Source organism: Chenopodium quinoa, unplaced genomic scaffold, assembly GCF_001683475.1.
Source record: "Chenopodium quinoa cultivar QQ74 unplaced genomic scaffold, ASM168347v1, whole genome shotgun sequence".
NCBI classification, from domain to species: domain Eukaryota; kingdom Viridiplantae; phylum Streptophyta; class Magnoliopsida; order Caryophyllales; family Amaranthaceae; genus Chenopodium; species Chenopodium quinoa.
The window spans coordinates 541,240-559,205 of record NW_018744955.1 but is presented as its reverse complement, the minus strand read 5'-3'; the positions used below and the strand labels follow the sequence as shown (position 1 = coordinate 559,205).

The window sequence follows — 17,966 nt, the reverse complement described above, 5'->3', positions numbered from 1 at the left end:
GGGAGGCAAAGTCACATTGAATGTATTATTGTTGAATGAGACTAGATGTGTGTATATGTATAGTAGTTTTCTTACCTTAATTTTTGTTTATGTGTGTTTAAATTGCGATAGTCATTGCTAACGTTTTTCTTAGCTTTGTTTGACTTTGCATGACACGAAAGAGTAAGCAATCACCGCTTATTCCCGTTGATCCAGAGCTAAATAGGACTTTGAGAAACGTGAGGAGACTCTTGCAAGGCACACCCGAGTTTTCCATTGTATATTCGGATTTCGATCCGGAAGAGGTTTTTGGAACTAACGAAGAAGATAACATGGGAGAGAATCCTCCTCAACCATTGTTAAGAGACTATGACCACCCCAACGCATTCCAACTTCGGAGTGGCATACGTCTTCCCACCACAAATGCAAACAACTTTGAACTTTCACCTCAACTCATCCGTATGATTCAAAGCGATCAATTCGGAGGTAGTCCTCATGAGTGTCCTTTTGCTCATTTGGACAACTTTCTTGAGTTGTGTACAACTATCAAGCAAAACAACATTTCGGAAGAGTTCATCCGTATGCACATGTTTCAATTCTCCCTCCGTGATAAAGCAAAACATTGGTTGAGAACGGTTGAAGAGGGATCATTGAGTACATGGGACGAAGTCACTTGAGCCTTTCTTGGAAAGTATTGTCCTCCGGAAAAGACCGCCGAACTAAGAAGAAAGATCACCAATTTCAATCAAGACATTGATGAAACATTGAGTGAAGCTTGGGAGCGTTTCAAAGATTACACAAGGAAATGCCCCCACCATGGTTTTACATCATGGATCATTGTACAAAGCTTCTATGACGGTCTTACTCCTATTTCAAGGGCCAACCTTGATTCCGGGGCCGGTGGTAGCCTCAAAAAGCTATCGGTGGACGATGCATACAAGATGATTGAAGAAGTGGCCAAGCATTATGCATATGGAGGTGATAGAAGGCAACCTCAAACAAAGAAGGGCGGAATTCATGATCTTAGTGCAATAGATCTTATTGCATCAAAGTTTGATATGCTAGCTCACAAGCTAGATCAAGCCACCCTCACACCCTCAAGCTCTTCCTCGCAAGTCATGTCTTGTGAGACTTGTGGAGTAAATGATCACTTGTCCTCTTATTGCAACTCAACGAATCAAGAGCAAGCGGCGGCAATTGGGCAAAGGAATGAACAATACTCCCAATCCCACAATCAAAGTTGGAAGCCCCAACATAACACGGGATGGAAGCAATACAACCAAGGCCCCCCACAAAATAACTACAACCAAAATCAAACCCAACCTCAAAACCACTACAACCAACCTCAATCACAAAACCAACAAGCTCCATACCGCCATCCCAACCAAAGGGATCAAAACCACCAAAGATCACAATATAACCAACCCGCTCCTCCTCCTCCACCTCCTCAAAAGACTAGCCTTGAGTCCGTTCTTGAAACTTTCATGACTCAACAAATAAGGAACAATGCGGAGATGAATGCAAACATCCAACAACTCCAAGCACATAATAAGATAATGGAGGGCCAATTGGCTCAAATTGCACAACAAGTTGGGTGCACCTCTAACCCCGGTGGTCAATTTCCAAGCACAACGGTAATGAATCCAAAAGAGCAAGCGAAATCAATCACCTTGATTATGGAAGGGGGGTATGAAACTCCAATTATGAGAGAAAATGTTGCCAAAAAGGGAGATGAGGGAGATAGTTGGGTAGATGAAAGTGAGTTTGAAAATGAAGTGAGTGAGGAGGCGAGAGGAAGGTCAAAAATGAGTGATGAGGGTGCCTCAAAGAGAGATGAGGGAGAAGTGAAGAGTCAAGCTCCATTGAGAGCATATGAGCCTCATATTCCATTCCCTCATAGAATGATAGAGAAGAAGCTAAATGAGAAACTTTCTAAGTTCCTTGATGAAATGGAAGGACTTCAATCAAACATTCCACTTCTCCATGCTTTGTCTCAAATGCCTACATATGCAAAGTTTTTGAAAAATATTCTTTCTAACAAGAGTAGGCTTGAGGAGAGTGATTCTATCTCTCTTCCAACGGAGATAAGTGCTATTCCTCAAAATGAGCTTCCCGAGAAGTTTGGTGACCCCGGTAGTTTTGCTATACCGGTTAAGGTTGGAGATCTTGAATCAACAAATGCTTTGTGTGATCTTGGGGCTAGTGTTAGCCTTATGCCTCTCTCTATGGCAAAAAGATTAAATCTTGGGGAGATTAGCCCCACCAAAATGTCAATCCAACTAGCCGACCGCTCGGTTAAAGTCCCATTGGGAGTCTTGAAGGACATCCCAATTCAAGTGGGGAAGGTTCTTGTGCCTTGTGATTTTGTAATCATGGAGATGGATGAGGATTTCAAAATTCCTATCATATTGGGTAGGCCCTTTTTGAAAACCGCGGGTGTTAATATTGACATGAAACAAGGGCGACTTACCTTACATGTTGGGCATGAAAGAATCTCTTTCTCATTTCCGGAAACGTTGAATAACCCCCATGGATTGTGAGTTAGTCTTCTTTCTCCTTTTTTTTTATGAGCTTTTATTGCTTAACATTGAGGACAATGTTTATGATAACTTGGGGGAGTCATTTGCATGCCTTCTTGACATGTTGGTTTGTTTGGTTGCGTTTGTTTTGGTTGTTTCATTTCCCTAATATCCAAGACCCTTAATCCAATTTAGCTTCCTTGAAATCCAAACCTCTTGTCATGTGAATATTAGTGTTCCCTCTCTAGTTAGTAATGTGAATATTTTCGCTTTCTCTTCAAAAAAAAATGATGAAAAAATTGAAAAATGAAAAAAAAAAAAAAAAAATTTCCCAAGGTTGAGACTCAAATGACAATGCTAATATGTTTTGCTTGCTTGACTCTTGAGTGATGAGTAAAAGTTCTTTTAGAAGGGTGCATGCAAGAGTTGGGGTCATTTAGAGGTCTATTAATCCTGGTTGCATTAGTGTATATGAAATGAAAGTCGATGAATGCTCAATTGCACATCTAGCATAGGATATTGTTAAATTTGCCCAAAGTAGGATATGTTTGAGTCAAATTGCGGTCCCTTGTGCCCTTAATGTGCCTCACTTCCTCCCCGAAATGAAACTCTATTAGGGAATTGGTTATACTTGTATTATGTGTAATAAGTGGCATAATAAGCCACACGTTTCGAATAAAGAAAGAGCCGCTCACAGTTAAAAGAGGCGAGGGCAATAATGTAAAAAAAAATGAGAAAAAAAAAATAATAAAAAAAATAAATAGAAAAGAAGGGAGAACAAAAAAAAAAACTCCCCCAAAAATTCTCAAAATTTTGATTTTCTTTTCTTTAGAGGTCAACTTGTGGATGCCTCCCACACATTGTCGAATTTGTTGCTTATTGTTTCTTGTGAAATTCCCGAGTTAGAGTGTAATTAAGGGGCCTAGGGTGTGCATTTTGGGAGGTGGACTAGCATTTTGAGATTTTATAACCGAAAGAGGGCTCATTACAACTTTGGAATATCTAGGTGTGCTCTAATGAACTAGTAAAAGGCCAAAGGAAGTATCCTAGTGCAACCTTCTTTAGTTTTCCTCTCTACCCCCAACTCATGTGTACATTTGTATGATCGGTAATTCTTGAAAGTCGTTCACTTGTCTTGCTTGTGTCTCATATCCCGATGAGTTGACTTGGGCGAAAAATTGAACTTGTGCGATTTTTGGCGATGTGCTGTGGACTGCGTGAGTTGTGGGGCAAACTCATTGGAAACCCTCACGAGATAAAAACTCGTCCTCTAAGGCGACTTAGAGGTTTAAATTGCTTCTCACTTGTGCTAAAAGTGATGATGGTTGTCACCATGCGGATTTGTTTATGTATGCTTCCCCCTTGTTGCCTCTCCTTGGATTGATGATTAGCAATTTGTTTTCCTCCTTTGGTTTGACATTTTTGTTTTGCTCGAGGACGAGCAAAAGCTTAGCTTGGGGGGATTTGATAACTTGCTATTTGATACGATTTTAGGGTGTTTTGAACCTAGTTTACTTGATATAAATTGCGTTTTGGTTCATTTTTACTCTATTATTATGCAATTCTTGTGTATCCTATGCTTCACGGGTTGTTGGTGTTTTTGTTGAGATTCTAGGTTCAAAAGAACGACCAAATGGAGCCCATGGATACAAAGCCGAGGTTAGAAGCAAGAAGATGGATGAAAGAAGCCAAGGAAAGGAGCATTATAGAAGAAAAGATGAAAAAAAGGGGTTTAGAAGACCCTGCACGGCTGTGCCAGACCTTGCACGTCCGTGCAGGAGGTTCCAGAAAGCTTCAGCAAGCTGCCAAGGCCTGCACGGCCGTGCTTAATCTGGCACGTCCGTGCAGAAGAGGGTGCACGACCGTGCCAGACTTTGCACGTCCGTGCAGAAGTGCTCCAGAAACTCAGAACATTCTGCCAAGGCCTGCATGGACGTGCCAAATTAAGCACGTCCGTGCAGATGTAGCTGCACGTCCGTGCCAATATCTGCACGTCCGTGCGGAACTGCTCGATTCTTAGCAGTACGTTCTGCCTCAATTCTGCCCCCTCTGCACGTCCGTGCCAAACTTGGCACGGCCGTGCTTAGCCTTGCACGTCCGTGCCAAATCTGGCACGTCCGTGCAGACCTGCAGTCGAACTCCTTCCTTGTTTTCTCCGTCCTTTTTATTTGGGGGTCATATAAATACCCCTTTAGAGCTCATTTGTACGGGGGAGGCAGTTTTTCAGAGCTTTTCTCTTAGTTTGTAGTCTTAGAACATTAAATTCTCAAATCATTAGTTAGTTCTCAATTATTAGCTTGGAATTATTCAAATTCAATCATTGTAGAAGACAAAATCCACCATTGTTGCTCACCTTGAAGCTTCATAGTAACCATTTCTTACTCATCTTTTCTACTTCTCTTTACTTTGTTGTTAATTATTTGCTAGTTCTTGCATGTTTTGGATTGTTAATTAGCTTAATCCTTAGTTTGAATTTGTTCATGAATTGCTTGAAATCTTTAATTGCTTTAACCCCCATGGATTGTGAGTAGTCTAAATTCTAGGGTTTGGGCAAAACCCTCAATGTAGTCACTAATTACTTGTTGCATGTGCTAATTTGGTTGTTGTGGGATGTTAATTAGTTGAGCTTAAGTGGTTTAATTGCTTAGTTCTTGTATATGGCCATTGCTAGAACTATTTATCCAAGCTTTCTCAACGAAGGATCGAGAGATGAACTTGAGTTAGCTCCCTTATGCTTGATTGACCCGAAATGCCATGAGAATAGGGATTACCGGTCAAGGGAATGTTTATGTCATCGTGATTATGCTTTAACACTTGTTTTATGCTATGTAACCACGAGAGTAGGTCGTATTCATGATTCAAGTAATCCCTCTAGCTTGAGAGAGTAGTTGGGTGCTTTAGATGACTTCCCCTAATTTATCCCATTAATTTACCTTGATTGTTGCATGCTAATTGTGATTTGTGATGAAGTTGAGTGGTATAACCCAAGCCCTAGATTCCTCTTAATATTGTTAACCTCCTCTTAGCTTAGTTGAATTGTGTTAGAAGAAGTTACTAAAAACCAACCCAATTTAGAATTCGTTTAGCTTATTTAAACGGTAGTACTCGGTGGTTGATTCAACGCCTCTCTTGGGTTCGACCCTTTCTTACCCTTACTATTGTTAGTGAGACCAAGATAGGAATTATTATCTTTGGTAGGCTCGACGACGGCCTATCAAACCCTATAAATATTTATCAATGGAAATCACTCTAATCAAGGAGTTTATATTATCTGACAGTTTATTATAAGAACATTATCTCCTTGTAAAAGTTGAAATAATCTAAATAACAATATTGTTTTGAGAAGAGTATAAAAAGAAGGGACATACCAACGACGAGTAGTCTTTATAAGATGTGCCTGCTAGATAATTAGAGCCTTTTCTGATAATTCTTGTAAAGAAATTTCTTAAGAGTTTCAATCTAAACATAAAAGACTTATATATATAAACTCATCATTATTATTATTATTATTATTATTATTATTATTATTATTATATAATCATCGTTTATTATCACCTGCTAAACGAGTTGTTAGAAACATGGATAACAACAATTAACTTAGAATTTGTATACGAGTTCTACTCTAGAATGTTTCGAATTACACTGTAATTGCACTAGATTTACTAAGCTAGCTATATACCTTGACAACAATTTATCGTACTCTAAACTGAAAATTTATTTTTATTATTAGTAATATGAATGAAAGAAAAAAAAAAACAATTCATTTAAAGATATACAGATCCCATTTGCAATAAAAGCTTACTACTTCGTATTACTATGCATTACAAAGAATTAATTATGCTACCACCTCACAAATAAAGTTAGGGCTCTTAAAAGTGTAATTAATCAACAATAATATTGTAAATGTAGCATTATAACTTAAGATTAGTTAGGAACATATATTTAGATCTAGAGTATAATGTCACTCACCGACTTGAAGAATATAACAATCGTCTAGCTTTTGTGATGAGGTTTGGCTTGAAGGGGTTGTGTTTAATTTAATTGGATGAATTAAAATGATTTCTAAACTCCAATGAAATAATAATAATAAAAATCATCATCATAGATCTAGCATGTATATACAAGGTAAGTAATGTAGCCGAAGACAACTTGCCGGCTCACATATCCATCAAACATTTGTATGTGCTCATATAAGAAATACGATGGAGGGGCCGAGGAAGACTAGCCGGCCGGTGGCATGCCGGCCGGCAAGTCATCCTTGGCTGCATTAACTTTACCTTTGTAAAAACATGCAAGACATTTGATGATACAAGATAGCTACTAGCTAGCTAGCTTATTTAATTTAGCTAGAAGTTTGTGTGACATTCTTCTAAAAATGGAATGTATGTTGCTATATATAAATGGAAAGGATACCTAAGAAGAAGGAGCAAAGAGATATGGGTGAAGAGTTTGTTAGGGCGTGAAAAGAGGGTAATTTGTTGAGTTTCATTAGCAAGGTTATATAATTAGGGTAGAGATAGGGAGCAAGATTTTCATACCTCATATGGTTTGGATTTTGTCTCCTTTTTTTTTAACAAATTTCTAAGGAGGTGAGGGTGATGAGAAGGTAGCATAATGGATAAGGTTGGGTAAAAAAAAAAAAAAAAAAAAAAAAAAAGTGGGAAGTTTAAAATTGTATCTACTCCATGGTAAGGAATGAATCGAATAATTCTAATTTCTGCTAAATGCATGTACATACTATTTTTGCTTTATAATGTTCTTTAATTTATATCTATTGTTTTTATGGGTAAGGAGGAAAAAATAGATAAAGTGAAATAGACTGAGTAAATATTAAGAGTTCGTTCTTTAATTTATATATATTGTTCTTATAACGAATTTAATTGCAAAAATGAAAGAATGTGAAAGTATTGGGAACATTGTAAAAATATCAAAAACATAAAGCGTTTAGAATAAGGTCCTGTTCTGTTCACTTTATTTCCACTTATTTCAGGGTAGATAAATTCAGATAAGGGTTAATAAGTTCAAATAAGTTCAGATAAGATAAGTTTATGAAAAATAAGTTCAGATAATTCAAATAAGATATGAAAAATAAATTCAGAGAAGTTGTGATAAGGGTTAACCAGGATTACCCAAGTTTAATTTATAACTAAAATAATTTCTAATAAAAGTTAATAAGTTTAGATTAGTTTTGCATCAAAAAAATAAGTTTAGATTAGTTCAGATAAAATTAGATAAATTCAGATTAGTTCAGATAAGTAAAAATCAGGTGAATAGAACACACCATAATATGGAACGTAATATGTTTCTTCATATTCCCTAATTTAATTATTTTCCACCAAAAAAAAACTTAAGATTAGAGTTAAAATTATAGCTGGGGCTTGCCCCTCGTTTCCACCAAAAAAAAAAGTTAAAATTATAGAATTAGTTAGTTTTAAGATCATGAGGTTAGACCAATTAAGTGTGAGTACAAAAACAACAAATGCAATTAGTTGGTCGTAAAATGTAACAAAAGTTTAGATGAAGATAACAAACAATAAGTTGGTCAAATGACTACCCGTGGAAAATTCAGCTATTGATGGAGGACGTCAAAGTTGAAACTAGTTATTAAGATTAGTTCGGTATCATTTTTTATTTTAGATATTTTTTATTAAAACAAAAAACCAAAAAAAAAGGTAGAAATCCTAATTTCAAAACAAAAAAAAAATTGTTATTTATCCACTAAACATCAAAGTGAAATTATTTAATTTATTTACAAAATATATACTAGTAAGTTATTAGGAGATATCATAATTATATATCTCTAGCTTTCACCATCCAAAACATAATAGCTCTTTAGTTGTTTGCAAAAATTATCCATTGTTTGCTAAAATTATCCAATGCAATACATTTTCACTCTATCTCAAAATCTAAAATAATGCTAATTATTAACCGAAAAAAGAAATTGTGAAACTAATACTCCTACAAGGGTATATTTCTTATTGTTTCTTATTTTCAAAAACCAAATGGAGGAAACCACACACTAAAAAAAACGATTTGGACGCTAATATCAATCAAAGTTCTATTCTCACATTATTAAAATTATTTAATACGGAGTATCAAATTTGCCTTTAAACAAATTTAAGTAAAAAAAAACTCAATATTGTTGATTAATATAAGGCTGGCCTCATTTAGACCCAAATACACAAAAATTAATTTAAGCAACTCTAGGTGGTTGTGATTTGTGCCAATACGAAGCAACAAGCAAGTTATGAATCACCTAAAATTCAGCAACAAACCAACAATATCGTCTAAATTCCTTGTTAATTGGACCTTAGGAGAAGGCAAAGGGTAATGGTGATGTCGCTTCCTGCATCTCATTAAGCTGCTGTCAGCTGCTCGTTGTATCTTCTAGCTAACAAACAGCCTAATCTCATTGATAGAGGTGACCATTTTCTATAAGTTTATCTTATATCTTCTACTATATTTTCTTTTATAATATTATAAGAATATTAAAATTGCATCTGAAATCGGAAATTGAATTCTAACCATTTGAGCTATCCCTTGTTTAGGATATTAAGTATATGTGTGTAGTTATTTTTACTCTATTGGTGCATTGTGCATGGTTTTATTGTATTGAAGTCATTTGATTTATGCCTAATAATACTTACATTTTTATTTATGCAGCTTATTGAACTATTATAATGTTAAAAATGATGTGATACAAATTAAAATTAAGGAATTACATGGACTTATAACATAAAAATTTATGCAAGCTGGTATGAAAAAATCCACAAATGAGTGTGAAGAAGGAACACTAAGGACTTGAACCTGTCCTAATCCAATATTTGATGGAAAAATAGAAAATCATCTTTATATTTTTTTGAGGACAATAAAAAGTTCACCTCAAAGTTGGGATTATTCCAGATTAACGAAAGTTGAGATTATTTACAGAAAAACAACTAAATTTGAAAATATTTAAAAATATAGTGCTCTATGAATGACTCAATAACACAAGACTCACTAATAATAATTAATCGGAATACTATAAGTTATGTCAGGAAAAAAACTACTACCTCCGTTACATATTATTTGCAACGATTAGACATTTTTCCTCTCTACTTTATGTCAAATCGTTGTAACTAATATGTAACGGAGGTAGTATTTAAAAACCATTGTTTAATTGTTTGTACATTTCAACTCTTATTTCTCAATAGAAATTCTAAAGAATCTTACTTAATTAATTAACCTACCTTGAACTTGAACCGCCTTATGTATATCAAGAACCCATACACTGGATATTGAATTATAGCTTGTGATCTGTATATATATTCTTTGATAGAAAATTCACATATGATACCCTGACAGCCCTAAAATGGAATATATCTCAATGAGATTGAAAGGAATTTTTCTAGATGCATAATTTTTTATTTTATTTTCATTCAAGCGGTTAATTCGGAAATTTATAATAATTACAATAATACGACTTTTGCATCTATTTATATATATACCATTTTTCTTTTTTAACGAGATACTTAGAGTCTTTACTAACATACACAAAGTTAAAAAAAAAATAAAAAAAAAGTATTACTATATAGTCTCCAAGAATATTTTAATTCAAAAATCCTATGAAGTTGTTTATTTATTAAATCTATTTATTTTGAAATTTGGTTCATGAATCATGTCTTGTAGCTCGTATTCATTGGATAATGTTTGTCATTTAGGGGAGTCGGTGAAGTAGAAAACAATAGTTTGAACAAACCCATGTAATAATCTCCATTCTTCTATATGTTATTGGTAATTGGCCATTGGGCCATGCTAGCACAGTCTAGCATTAAAAACAAATACCATGGCTCTAGTATGTAATAAGCACAACTGCACGAGGCACAACCTAGGATAATACTACAAGTGTTAAGCTATGGATCTAACATAATATGACACGACACAACACAACACGTTATGATAAATAAAACAAAATAAAATATTAAGTTAGGCATACCAGTACGGCACAACACAACACTGCACATAGACTCTAAGTTATGCCGCACTTTTAAAAATTTCAATATGACACCTAGCTACTGGGCTCGATTGTGAATTGGGTCAGGCTTAACTAGACTCTCAAGGCACTGCCCGACAATGCCGACATAGCCCACATGGGGCTACATCTACATTTACTAGTAATTGGGATGAGTTGATACTCACTAGAATCTGACAAAATAAACATGCAATTTTGTGTATCCTCAATATCCTTGTTATCTTTTTCATGCCTAGCACCAACTCAATGGAGCTATTTCTGGCATTAGTGGCTTTACGCCTATACGGGCACACTCCCGTGTGCGAGTGTGCAGATCTACATACGCACTCGCACAGCACAATGCCTAGTTCATGTCCTGTGCACCCAAAATAGAGCCCAAAAGGGAGTGAAACAATGAGGATGTAACTCTTGTAAGTGATAGAGAGAAGCCAAATGACGGGACTAATGTACATCATAACAGAAAGAGAATGTGAAGGGAAGGAAAGGTTAGAACATTATTAGAAAAGGAGGAAAACGAAAGAAAACCATATAAGAAATTTGAGTCAAAGATAAGAGAAATGTTAATACTAGTTTCAGCAAAACTAACTAATTAATTCTCGCAGATACGAGAACTGCATTAGCTAGAAAACCTTCTTAAGATTCAAACTTCAGCATGTCTTGCAATTACAGTAACAGTTGATCAAGTAAGAGTACACATCACACAATATCCCTCTATTAGGTGTTTCAGCTAAAGCTGTGTATCTTTTATAGTAGAATGATCTGCACTTATAGGAAAACAGTTTCCCTTTTCTCTTTTTTCCAACAATGGAGGTGTTTTTATCATTTTGTACACGATTAACTGTAGACGAAGCTTATTCGTGGCTCTGAACCTCAGGAGCAACCTTTTCGATGTTGTCATCATCTCCAGTGCCATCATGATCTGCACCTGACAATTTGGGATTATCTGTTAAAAGGGCATAAAATATGACATATAAATTGATGTCTCTAGTATCTCCAAACCTGAGGTTATCAGGTAGATAAATGAGTCATATACCTTCACTGTCAGCAGGAGCATAAGCTGAGCGCCTAGAACGAGTTTGCTGATATGTTGGCTAAGAAATCAAAAACATTAGTATTCAGTCTTTTCAATCAAGGTAAGATAGATGAAAAACAATTAGTCTTCTAAATGAAATTACTTTAAGCACTAAAACCATTTGACGGACAAGTTAGTGTTGCTGCCTCGACTCATCATCCCATACCATTCAAGAGACAAAATATAGGCAATGCTCCAGAAATCATAAGCTATGTCTAAATCTCCAGAAAAGTAGACCAAAAAGAACAGAAGAATCCTCCTGCACTATTTCTGGAGAACCTCATATGCTAAGGGGTGTTGGGTTGGGCGCAGATTATCTCATGAGTACACAACAAATTTCTAGCAAAAACTGCCTCAAGTTATTGAAGCATCCCTTTATTAATCAAAAAGCCACAATCTACAAATCTTGGAGAAACATGACATTGCTTCTCAATAAAAATAAAAATAAAATACTGGAAGGTTTTGTTTCAGGGTTAAAGCATTCATCAAAAATACCTGCAACTTTGGTCGGAGTGCCTCTAGTGGTCCTTTGGGTTTCTGGCCTTTTTGCTGCTTGCATGACAACAATAACATAGACACAGATCAGTAAGATTAAACAATCAACCCCCAGATGAAAATTACAAATGTTAATTGATGGGAACTATTGGTAGTGTGCAAAACTGCAAAGGATTCAATTCAAATACCTTTCCCAATGCCCAATCAGCAGAATCGAAAAATGCATGTTCATGGTCCTGCAAAAGGAAGCAATGGTTGTGAAATCATCTACAGCATTCAGAACAGAAACAGAACAACATTTATTACTTGAATTGCACAAAGAAACAAATCTTGCCTTTGAAATCAGTGGCTTCTTCTTTGGCAAAATCCCTCCATACTTTTTCTTGATAGTTTCCTCCTATAGAATAACGGCACCCAATCACAAAGGATCGTAGAGGTATTGATTAGACAAATAAAGAGAGACGATCCTCACACAATTCACAAAGAAAACAATTTAACTAGTCAATATCTATATCAATTCATTAGAGCAATTCATGAATATGGAGCATTAATACCTGTTGTTGAGGAGATGGCATCGGATGTTCCTCAATCTTCTTGACATCTCCAGTGTCCTCCTTTGGAGATTCTTGATGAACATTCTCTTGTAGCTCAGCCTCGACAACACCTTTGTCTTGGACAATTTCTTCATCAGTTCCTGACATTTTTTTTGGCCTGACCAAAGAATAAATAAATTGGATCATTCGAAACATCAATAACAAAGATCGCTAACATGGCAGATAATCAGATTCAGAGAGGACTCATTCAGTCTTTAAATCCAGGGGACAGGCCTTACATCTTAATCTTTCGAAAACTAACACCTATCTAGAATCGGTACTGAGGAGGAATGATTCTAATTAATCGTATTCTAGTTTACATTCATCCCACATAGATCTCCATTTCTTGCTTCAGCGAAGATAATGACCATCTTACAAGGAAAGGATATCCAAAAATTTACGAGTAATATGTTAATTAAACTACTAGCACATTGAAAGTCCTCCCTCCATCCACTAACAACAATACTTGTCTCCAACTACTTTTTCTTGTAACTTTCTACCAATAAGCAAAAGTTATAGCTTATTAGTTGCACCTAGTCTATCATACCTTATTTTAATGAACTCGAGCTCTAGTACTCGTGTTGGACATAGATACTAGCACTTAAGTTCCTATACATATTTCAAGCGTGTTGATGATCCGGCACAAGTACTTGAAGTGAAATGAAGAATCCGAGAATAGAGTTGACCCAAGTTGTGCTAAAAAATACATCCTAGATTCACATTTTCCTATACATGAACAACTTCTTGCACCTTATTTAGGATGATTTTTTCATAATCAAGGACATGATTTGACCTCAAATAGTAATTTGACCCCGACATTTTACTGCCCTTAAAGAATACTACTAGTAGATTTTTTTAATTATAATGCAAATTTATCAGGTTCCCATTTAATCATAACAAGTAAAGATTGTTCAGATTTCCTATATTTTTCTGGGAATCAATTAAAGTATAAGGGAATCTTTTAAAAAAAAAATAGAATTTCCAATCACACAAAAAATTATCGACAATCCATGCTTAATGATTTAATCAATTACCCAATATCAGTAATCAAATCAGGCAAAAATCAACCAAAATATAAATCAAACAAAAAGTAGAAAATGAAAATATAGATACCCCAAATGCGATTCGTTGAATGAAACAGTATAAAAACTCAGCTTAAGAACTACGCAACTCAAGAGAAAATCACCCAAAAAAAATACAGAAATTTGAGGGGGTGAAATAATTAAAAGTATGAAATAAACAGAGAATTGAAATCAAAGAAAAGGGTGAACGGTAATTACCTGATTGATTGATAAATTGATTGAATTTGAATGGGGAGAGAGTGGCAGAGCAAATGGCAAGAGATGTAAGGAAAACTGAAAAATGAGGAAATGGTGTTAGTTATATTCACTGTGCAGAAGAATGGTGGGAGGGCCCTACTATTTGTCTGTCCTTTGATGGTTGGATTTGGCCTATATTGTTTTTCCCTGTTGGGCTCTCTGTGTTTTGGTCTTCTTTTGTTTAAGTGCGATCTGATTTGTCAAAAATTGACCCGACTTAAAATTCGCAAACTAAGCTAACTGAACCAGTCGCATATGAACATATAGCACTTTTGGAATCAAAAACCTTATATGGCTTTAATTTGGACCATCTCTATTAGGAATAACCTAACTTTTTTCGTGTATTTGATAGAACATTTCCTAAGCAAAATACATTTACTCTATATATCTTACGTTGGATTCGAGATGGTGTTGTTGATTTTGAGAAATAAATGTAAGATTGAATCTATAAATACCTATTATAATTAGCAAATTGGCATAAATAGATTGTACTTCATATGTTTTAATGATATATGATTATACTCTAAAAATGATTCAAATTGGATACGAATCGACTCAAATACCATACTTTATCATTCTAGATTATCATGCAAGGGTAAGTTAGCATATATATTCCCATGAACCCTATCAAAAAATGAGTCAACTCATTCTTTTAAAGTAAACAATCTTTTGGGACTTTAAACAAAATGTTTCTACAAAAGATCATTAAGAAAAATTATAGTAGGTCAAATTGGGTTAGATATGGATCGACCTATTGGATCAAAGGCAAAAAAAAGTCTTGATATTTCATTTAAATAATCTTCAAGTGTATTCTCCTTTCCTAAATTAAAACCAATAATATACAAATTTTGTGAGCATTTTCTCTCTCTAAAAGTGCAACTTTATCCCTTCACCGCCAAACTTATTCTTATCCCACCCACCCACCAAACCCACCGTTCATAGCTCGCCGGCAACATGGCTTCCCTGCCCATTTCCTCTACCGTCGCCGGTGAGCTACCATCCCCCACACCTTGGTTTTGCCGTGCTCTACGCTAGGCAGCCAGGTGCTCGTATAGGTTTGTTGTTCTCGGGGGAGTCCTACGGTGGTGGACTGGTGGTCTTCTTTTGGTGAGTTGGACAGTGGTTGGTTTTGCTTCAATTCCTTAGTGTGTTTTGTTTCTTTCTCAGTGTACAAGTTAATAAGGTATACATACTTTGTGTTGTTGTTTGGTTGTTTAAGTTGGGTTTCTTTGACCTTGAGGAGCCTTATTGTGGTTGGGCCTTGTGAATTTGGTGTATGTTGGTTTCATTAGGTGTGGAGTGTGTTTGCAGTGTAAACGCCTAGTATCTAGATGGATTTTGGATTGGTTAAATCAAAGTTATTGTCCTTTCACTTAAATGATAAGGATAGCCATGATTCGATTGCTAATGTTCTTATGGGAATTGGAAGTCCTCATGGACTGTCAATCTCTAAAAGAAACGGGTAATAATTATTTCCGTCAACAAGACTTTGAAAATGCTTATTTGCAATATCATATGGCTGTTAAAGTCCTCTATTTTGTTGTGCCCCTTTCTAGTGACGGGAATTCCTTGTACTTGGACCTTGCCTTTTCCTTAAATTTGAATATGGCTGCCTGTGCTCTTCGAAGTAACCACTTCTCTCAAGCTTCACAACTTTGTTCTCTATTGCTTGAGTTTGATGGCAATAATATTAAAGGTTTATTTCGGCGAGCTGTTGCTGCATCAAAGTTGGGATGTTTATCTCAGGCCTATGATGACTTGTCACTTGCTTCTCGGTTAGATCCTTCTAATCGAGAAATTTCGCCAGAACTGGATCATGTTAGAATTTTGGTTCTGTCGAAAATTTCAGGGGATTGTGGTAGAGGTACTGAAAATTGTGGTATGAGTTCACTCCCGAGCCTAGAGCCTAAGTGTGAAGTTAAGGTTGTTTCTGCCGTGTGCAAACCCAATCTGCTACACTCGGGGGCTAAGGTGAAAAGGAGTTTGGATGTTGGTGATGTTGCTTCCTCTAAGAAGAATAAGAAAAATTCTTCTTGTGCTTCTTTGGACGGCTCTCTTTCGGTTCCCATAGAGATTGACCCAGGGCATGGCGCAATCGACTCAAAATGTGGGGTGTTTAGGTGAATCCCCAGCTTGTCCGTCTACTGGATCCTTTCCGTTGGCGTCACATAATAATGATTTAGATGAATCGGTTATGGATGAGAGGCGTCATCACGAGTTTGTTAACTCTCGGAATCGTAAGTCTTGTATGATGATTCCGACGGAAACTTTGGGGAATATTGCTTTGGACAGAGAGCTTTAGTTTTATAATTCTGCTTGTTTTTCTTTTATTTCTATCCGAGTTGTTCGGGTATCAAAACCTATCTTGGTGGAGGCCCTCCAAAGTCACGAATCTTGGGAAGCAGAGGCCCCCTTTCAATGCAAGGAATCTCCTTCCTTGAGTCATCAAGATGTTTCCCCACATACCTTGATGACAAATGATCCAACTCCTATACAACAAGATCCTCCCCTCCTAGATGATCCCATAGCTTCAGAGTTTTCCTATCCGTCGGTCTTTAGTCACCCAGTTGGCTTGCCTCATTTGATTTTTAATCCCGCTTGGGATGGTCGGTTTTCAGTGTGGTCCCTATCATCGAATCATTCAGCTTCTTTACGTCGTTATCCATCTCTAGGCTTACGGAAATCAAGTAGCAGAATGCGTGTTTCTAACCGTTTCTTATTTTGCAGGATTAAGGTAGGTTGCAAACGTAAGCGAGATTCGTCAGCTACAGACGACTTTTACAGTGTCCTGCGAAAGAAGATGTTTTATGATGTAGCTTTCTGTTTACTTGGTTTTCCTGTCACTTAGTTTGCTGTTTTAGTTGTTTTTTGGTTGTAAGAATATTTTTCGTTATATGGATCTTTTGTCAAAAAAAAAAATCTTCAAGTGGGAATTCGTGAAAAAGGTAAAAGTAAAAATATAATTAAAAAAAAAAAACTCTAATCATTTTTTTCTCATTTTTAGGAAAATCAATCAACTTTCTTTATGTGTATTATCAACAATGAAATACTCAGCTCGTCTTTTTTCATCTCCTCTCCTCTCCTCCTCTCTTCTAGGGTTTCTCCAAAATCTTGGTCGTTTAGGCCGGAAATAGTCTAATTTCTTCGGAAATTAGACTATTTTCGACCCTTTTCCTTTAATTTTATTTAGTTTTGCAATTTGAATTTCAATAAATCTACACAAGTAGTGTAGATATTCGCCCGTCTCCCTATGGTGGAGTGTCTCCCTATGGTGGAGTCGTTAGTTTTCGTTAGTTTAGTTGTTTGTTTTTGTTTAGGGTTTGTTTGTGTATTAGGGTTCATCAAAAAAGTAATCATCTTTTGCCCTATTATCAGTTCTTTGGTAAAGATTTGTTCGGGATCGCAACGGTTGTCAAATTTTCAAATGCGTTTAGGCGAATTAGATGAGAATCGTCCTTACGGCTACAGCAAATCGTTAGACCGTCTCTCCGAAAAGGTTGTATATTCCAGCGATGTGTGCGAGAGATGTACCACAGTGCAAGATCTTTTCAACGATCGTAGCTATGATGAAGGAAAACCTAATTTGATTCAATTTTATATATTTGTTAATTTAGATTTCATTTGTAGATGTCGGATGCCTTTTTATTAATGAATTGATTTATTTCAAAAAAAAAAATCAACTTTCTTTATTATACATTTATACCTTTATAATTTTTTTTTATATTAAATCCACAATATATTGTAGTTGGCAATTGGCATGACCAAAGGTGTCAATTCAGGTATGGTGAGACCGGGTCATATTAGGTTTATTTCAAAGTTAAATTATGCTAAATTATTGTGTCCATATGATCCAAAATATAAATTGAGTTTTTTGTTCAAGTTGGATTGAATCTAGTCAGATTTATTGAGTTTTTTTTGTTCAAGTTGGATCGAATCGAGTCAGATTTTGACAAATTTACACAACTACACATGACTATG

General features: G+C 35.8%; 2 protein-coding genes across 2 annotated transcripts; one reads left to right on the top strand and one right to left on the bottom strand.

The window, feature by feature from the left end:
* Positions 1 to 311: 311 nt before the first annotated feature.
* On the top strand, positions 312 to 9,179 carry LOC110706425. Its single transcript, XM_021884348.1, has 3 exons — positions 312 to 633; positions 754 to 2,135; positions 9,162 to 9,179. Exons 1-3 carry the CDS (start codon positions 312 to 314, stop codon positions 9,177 to 9,179), a joined length of 1,722 nt encoding a protein of 573 aa, XP_021740040.1.
* Positions 9,180 to 11,038: 1,859 nt separating this feature from the next.
* Positions 11,039 to 14,188, bottom strand: LOC110706342. The gene is made up of 7 exons (XM_021884248.1): positions 13,950 to 14,188; positions 12,631 to 12,787; positions 12,411 to 12,473; positions 12,265 to 12,312; positions 12,077 to 12,130; positions 11,543 to 11,600; positions 11,039 to 11,452 (listed from the first exon to the last, which is right to left on the bottom strand). Exons 2-7 carry the CDS (start codon positions 12,775 to 12,777, stop codon positions 11,361 to 11,363), a joined length of 462 nt encoding a protein of 153 aa, XP_021739940.1. The 5' UTR covers positions 12,778 to 12,787; positions 13,950 to 14,188; the 3' UTR covers positions 11,039 to 11,360.
* Between the last annotated feature and the right edge of the window lie 3,778 nt (positions 14,189 to 17,966).

What these genes read in the sequence shown, in the direction of transcription:
- LOC110706425 (XM_021884348.1), top strand. Translation starts at nt 312, where the DNA reads ATGGGAGAGAATCCTCCTCAACCATTGTTAAGAGACTATGACCACCCC. An exon ending in GGTTGAAGAGGGATCATTGA is followed by an intron (nt 634 to 753) that starts GTACATGGGACG and finishes CATTGAGTGAAG; the next exon opens with CTTGGGAGCGTTTCAAAGAT.
- LOC110706342 (XM_021884248.1), bottom strand. Translation starts at nt 12,777, where the DNA reads ATGTCAGGAACTGATGAAGAAATTGTCCAAGACAAAGGTGTTGTCGAG. An exon ending in CTGATTGGGCATTGGGAAAG is followed by an intron (nt 12,131 to 12,264) that starts GTATTTGAATTG and finishes TCATGCAAGCAG; the next exon opens with CAAAAAGGCCAGAAACCCAA. An exon ending in TGCTCCTGCTGACAGTGAAG is followed by an intron (nt 11,453 to 11,542) that starts GTATATGACTCA and finishes CCCTTTTAACAG; the next exon opens with ATAATCCCAAATTGTCAGGT.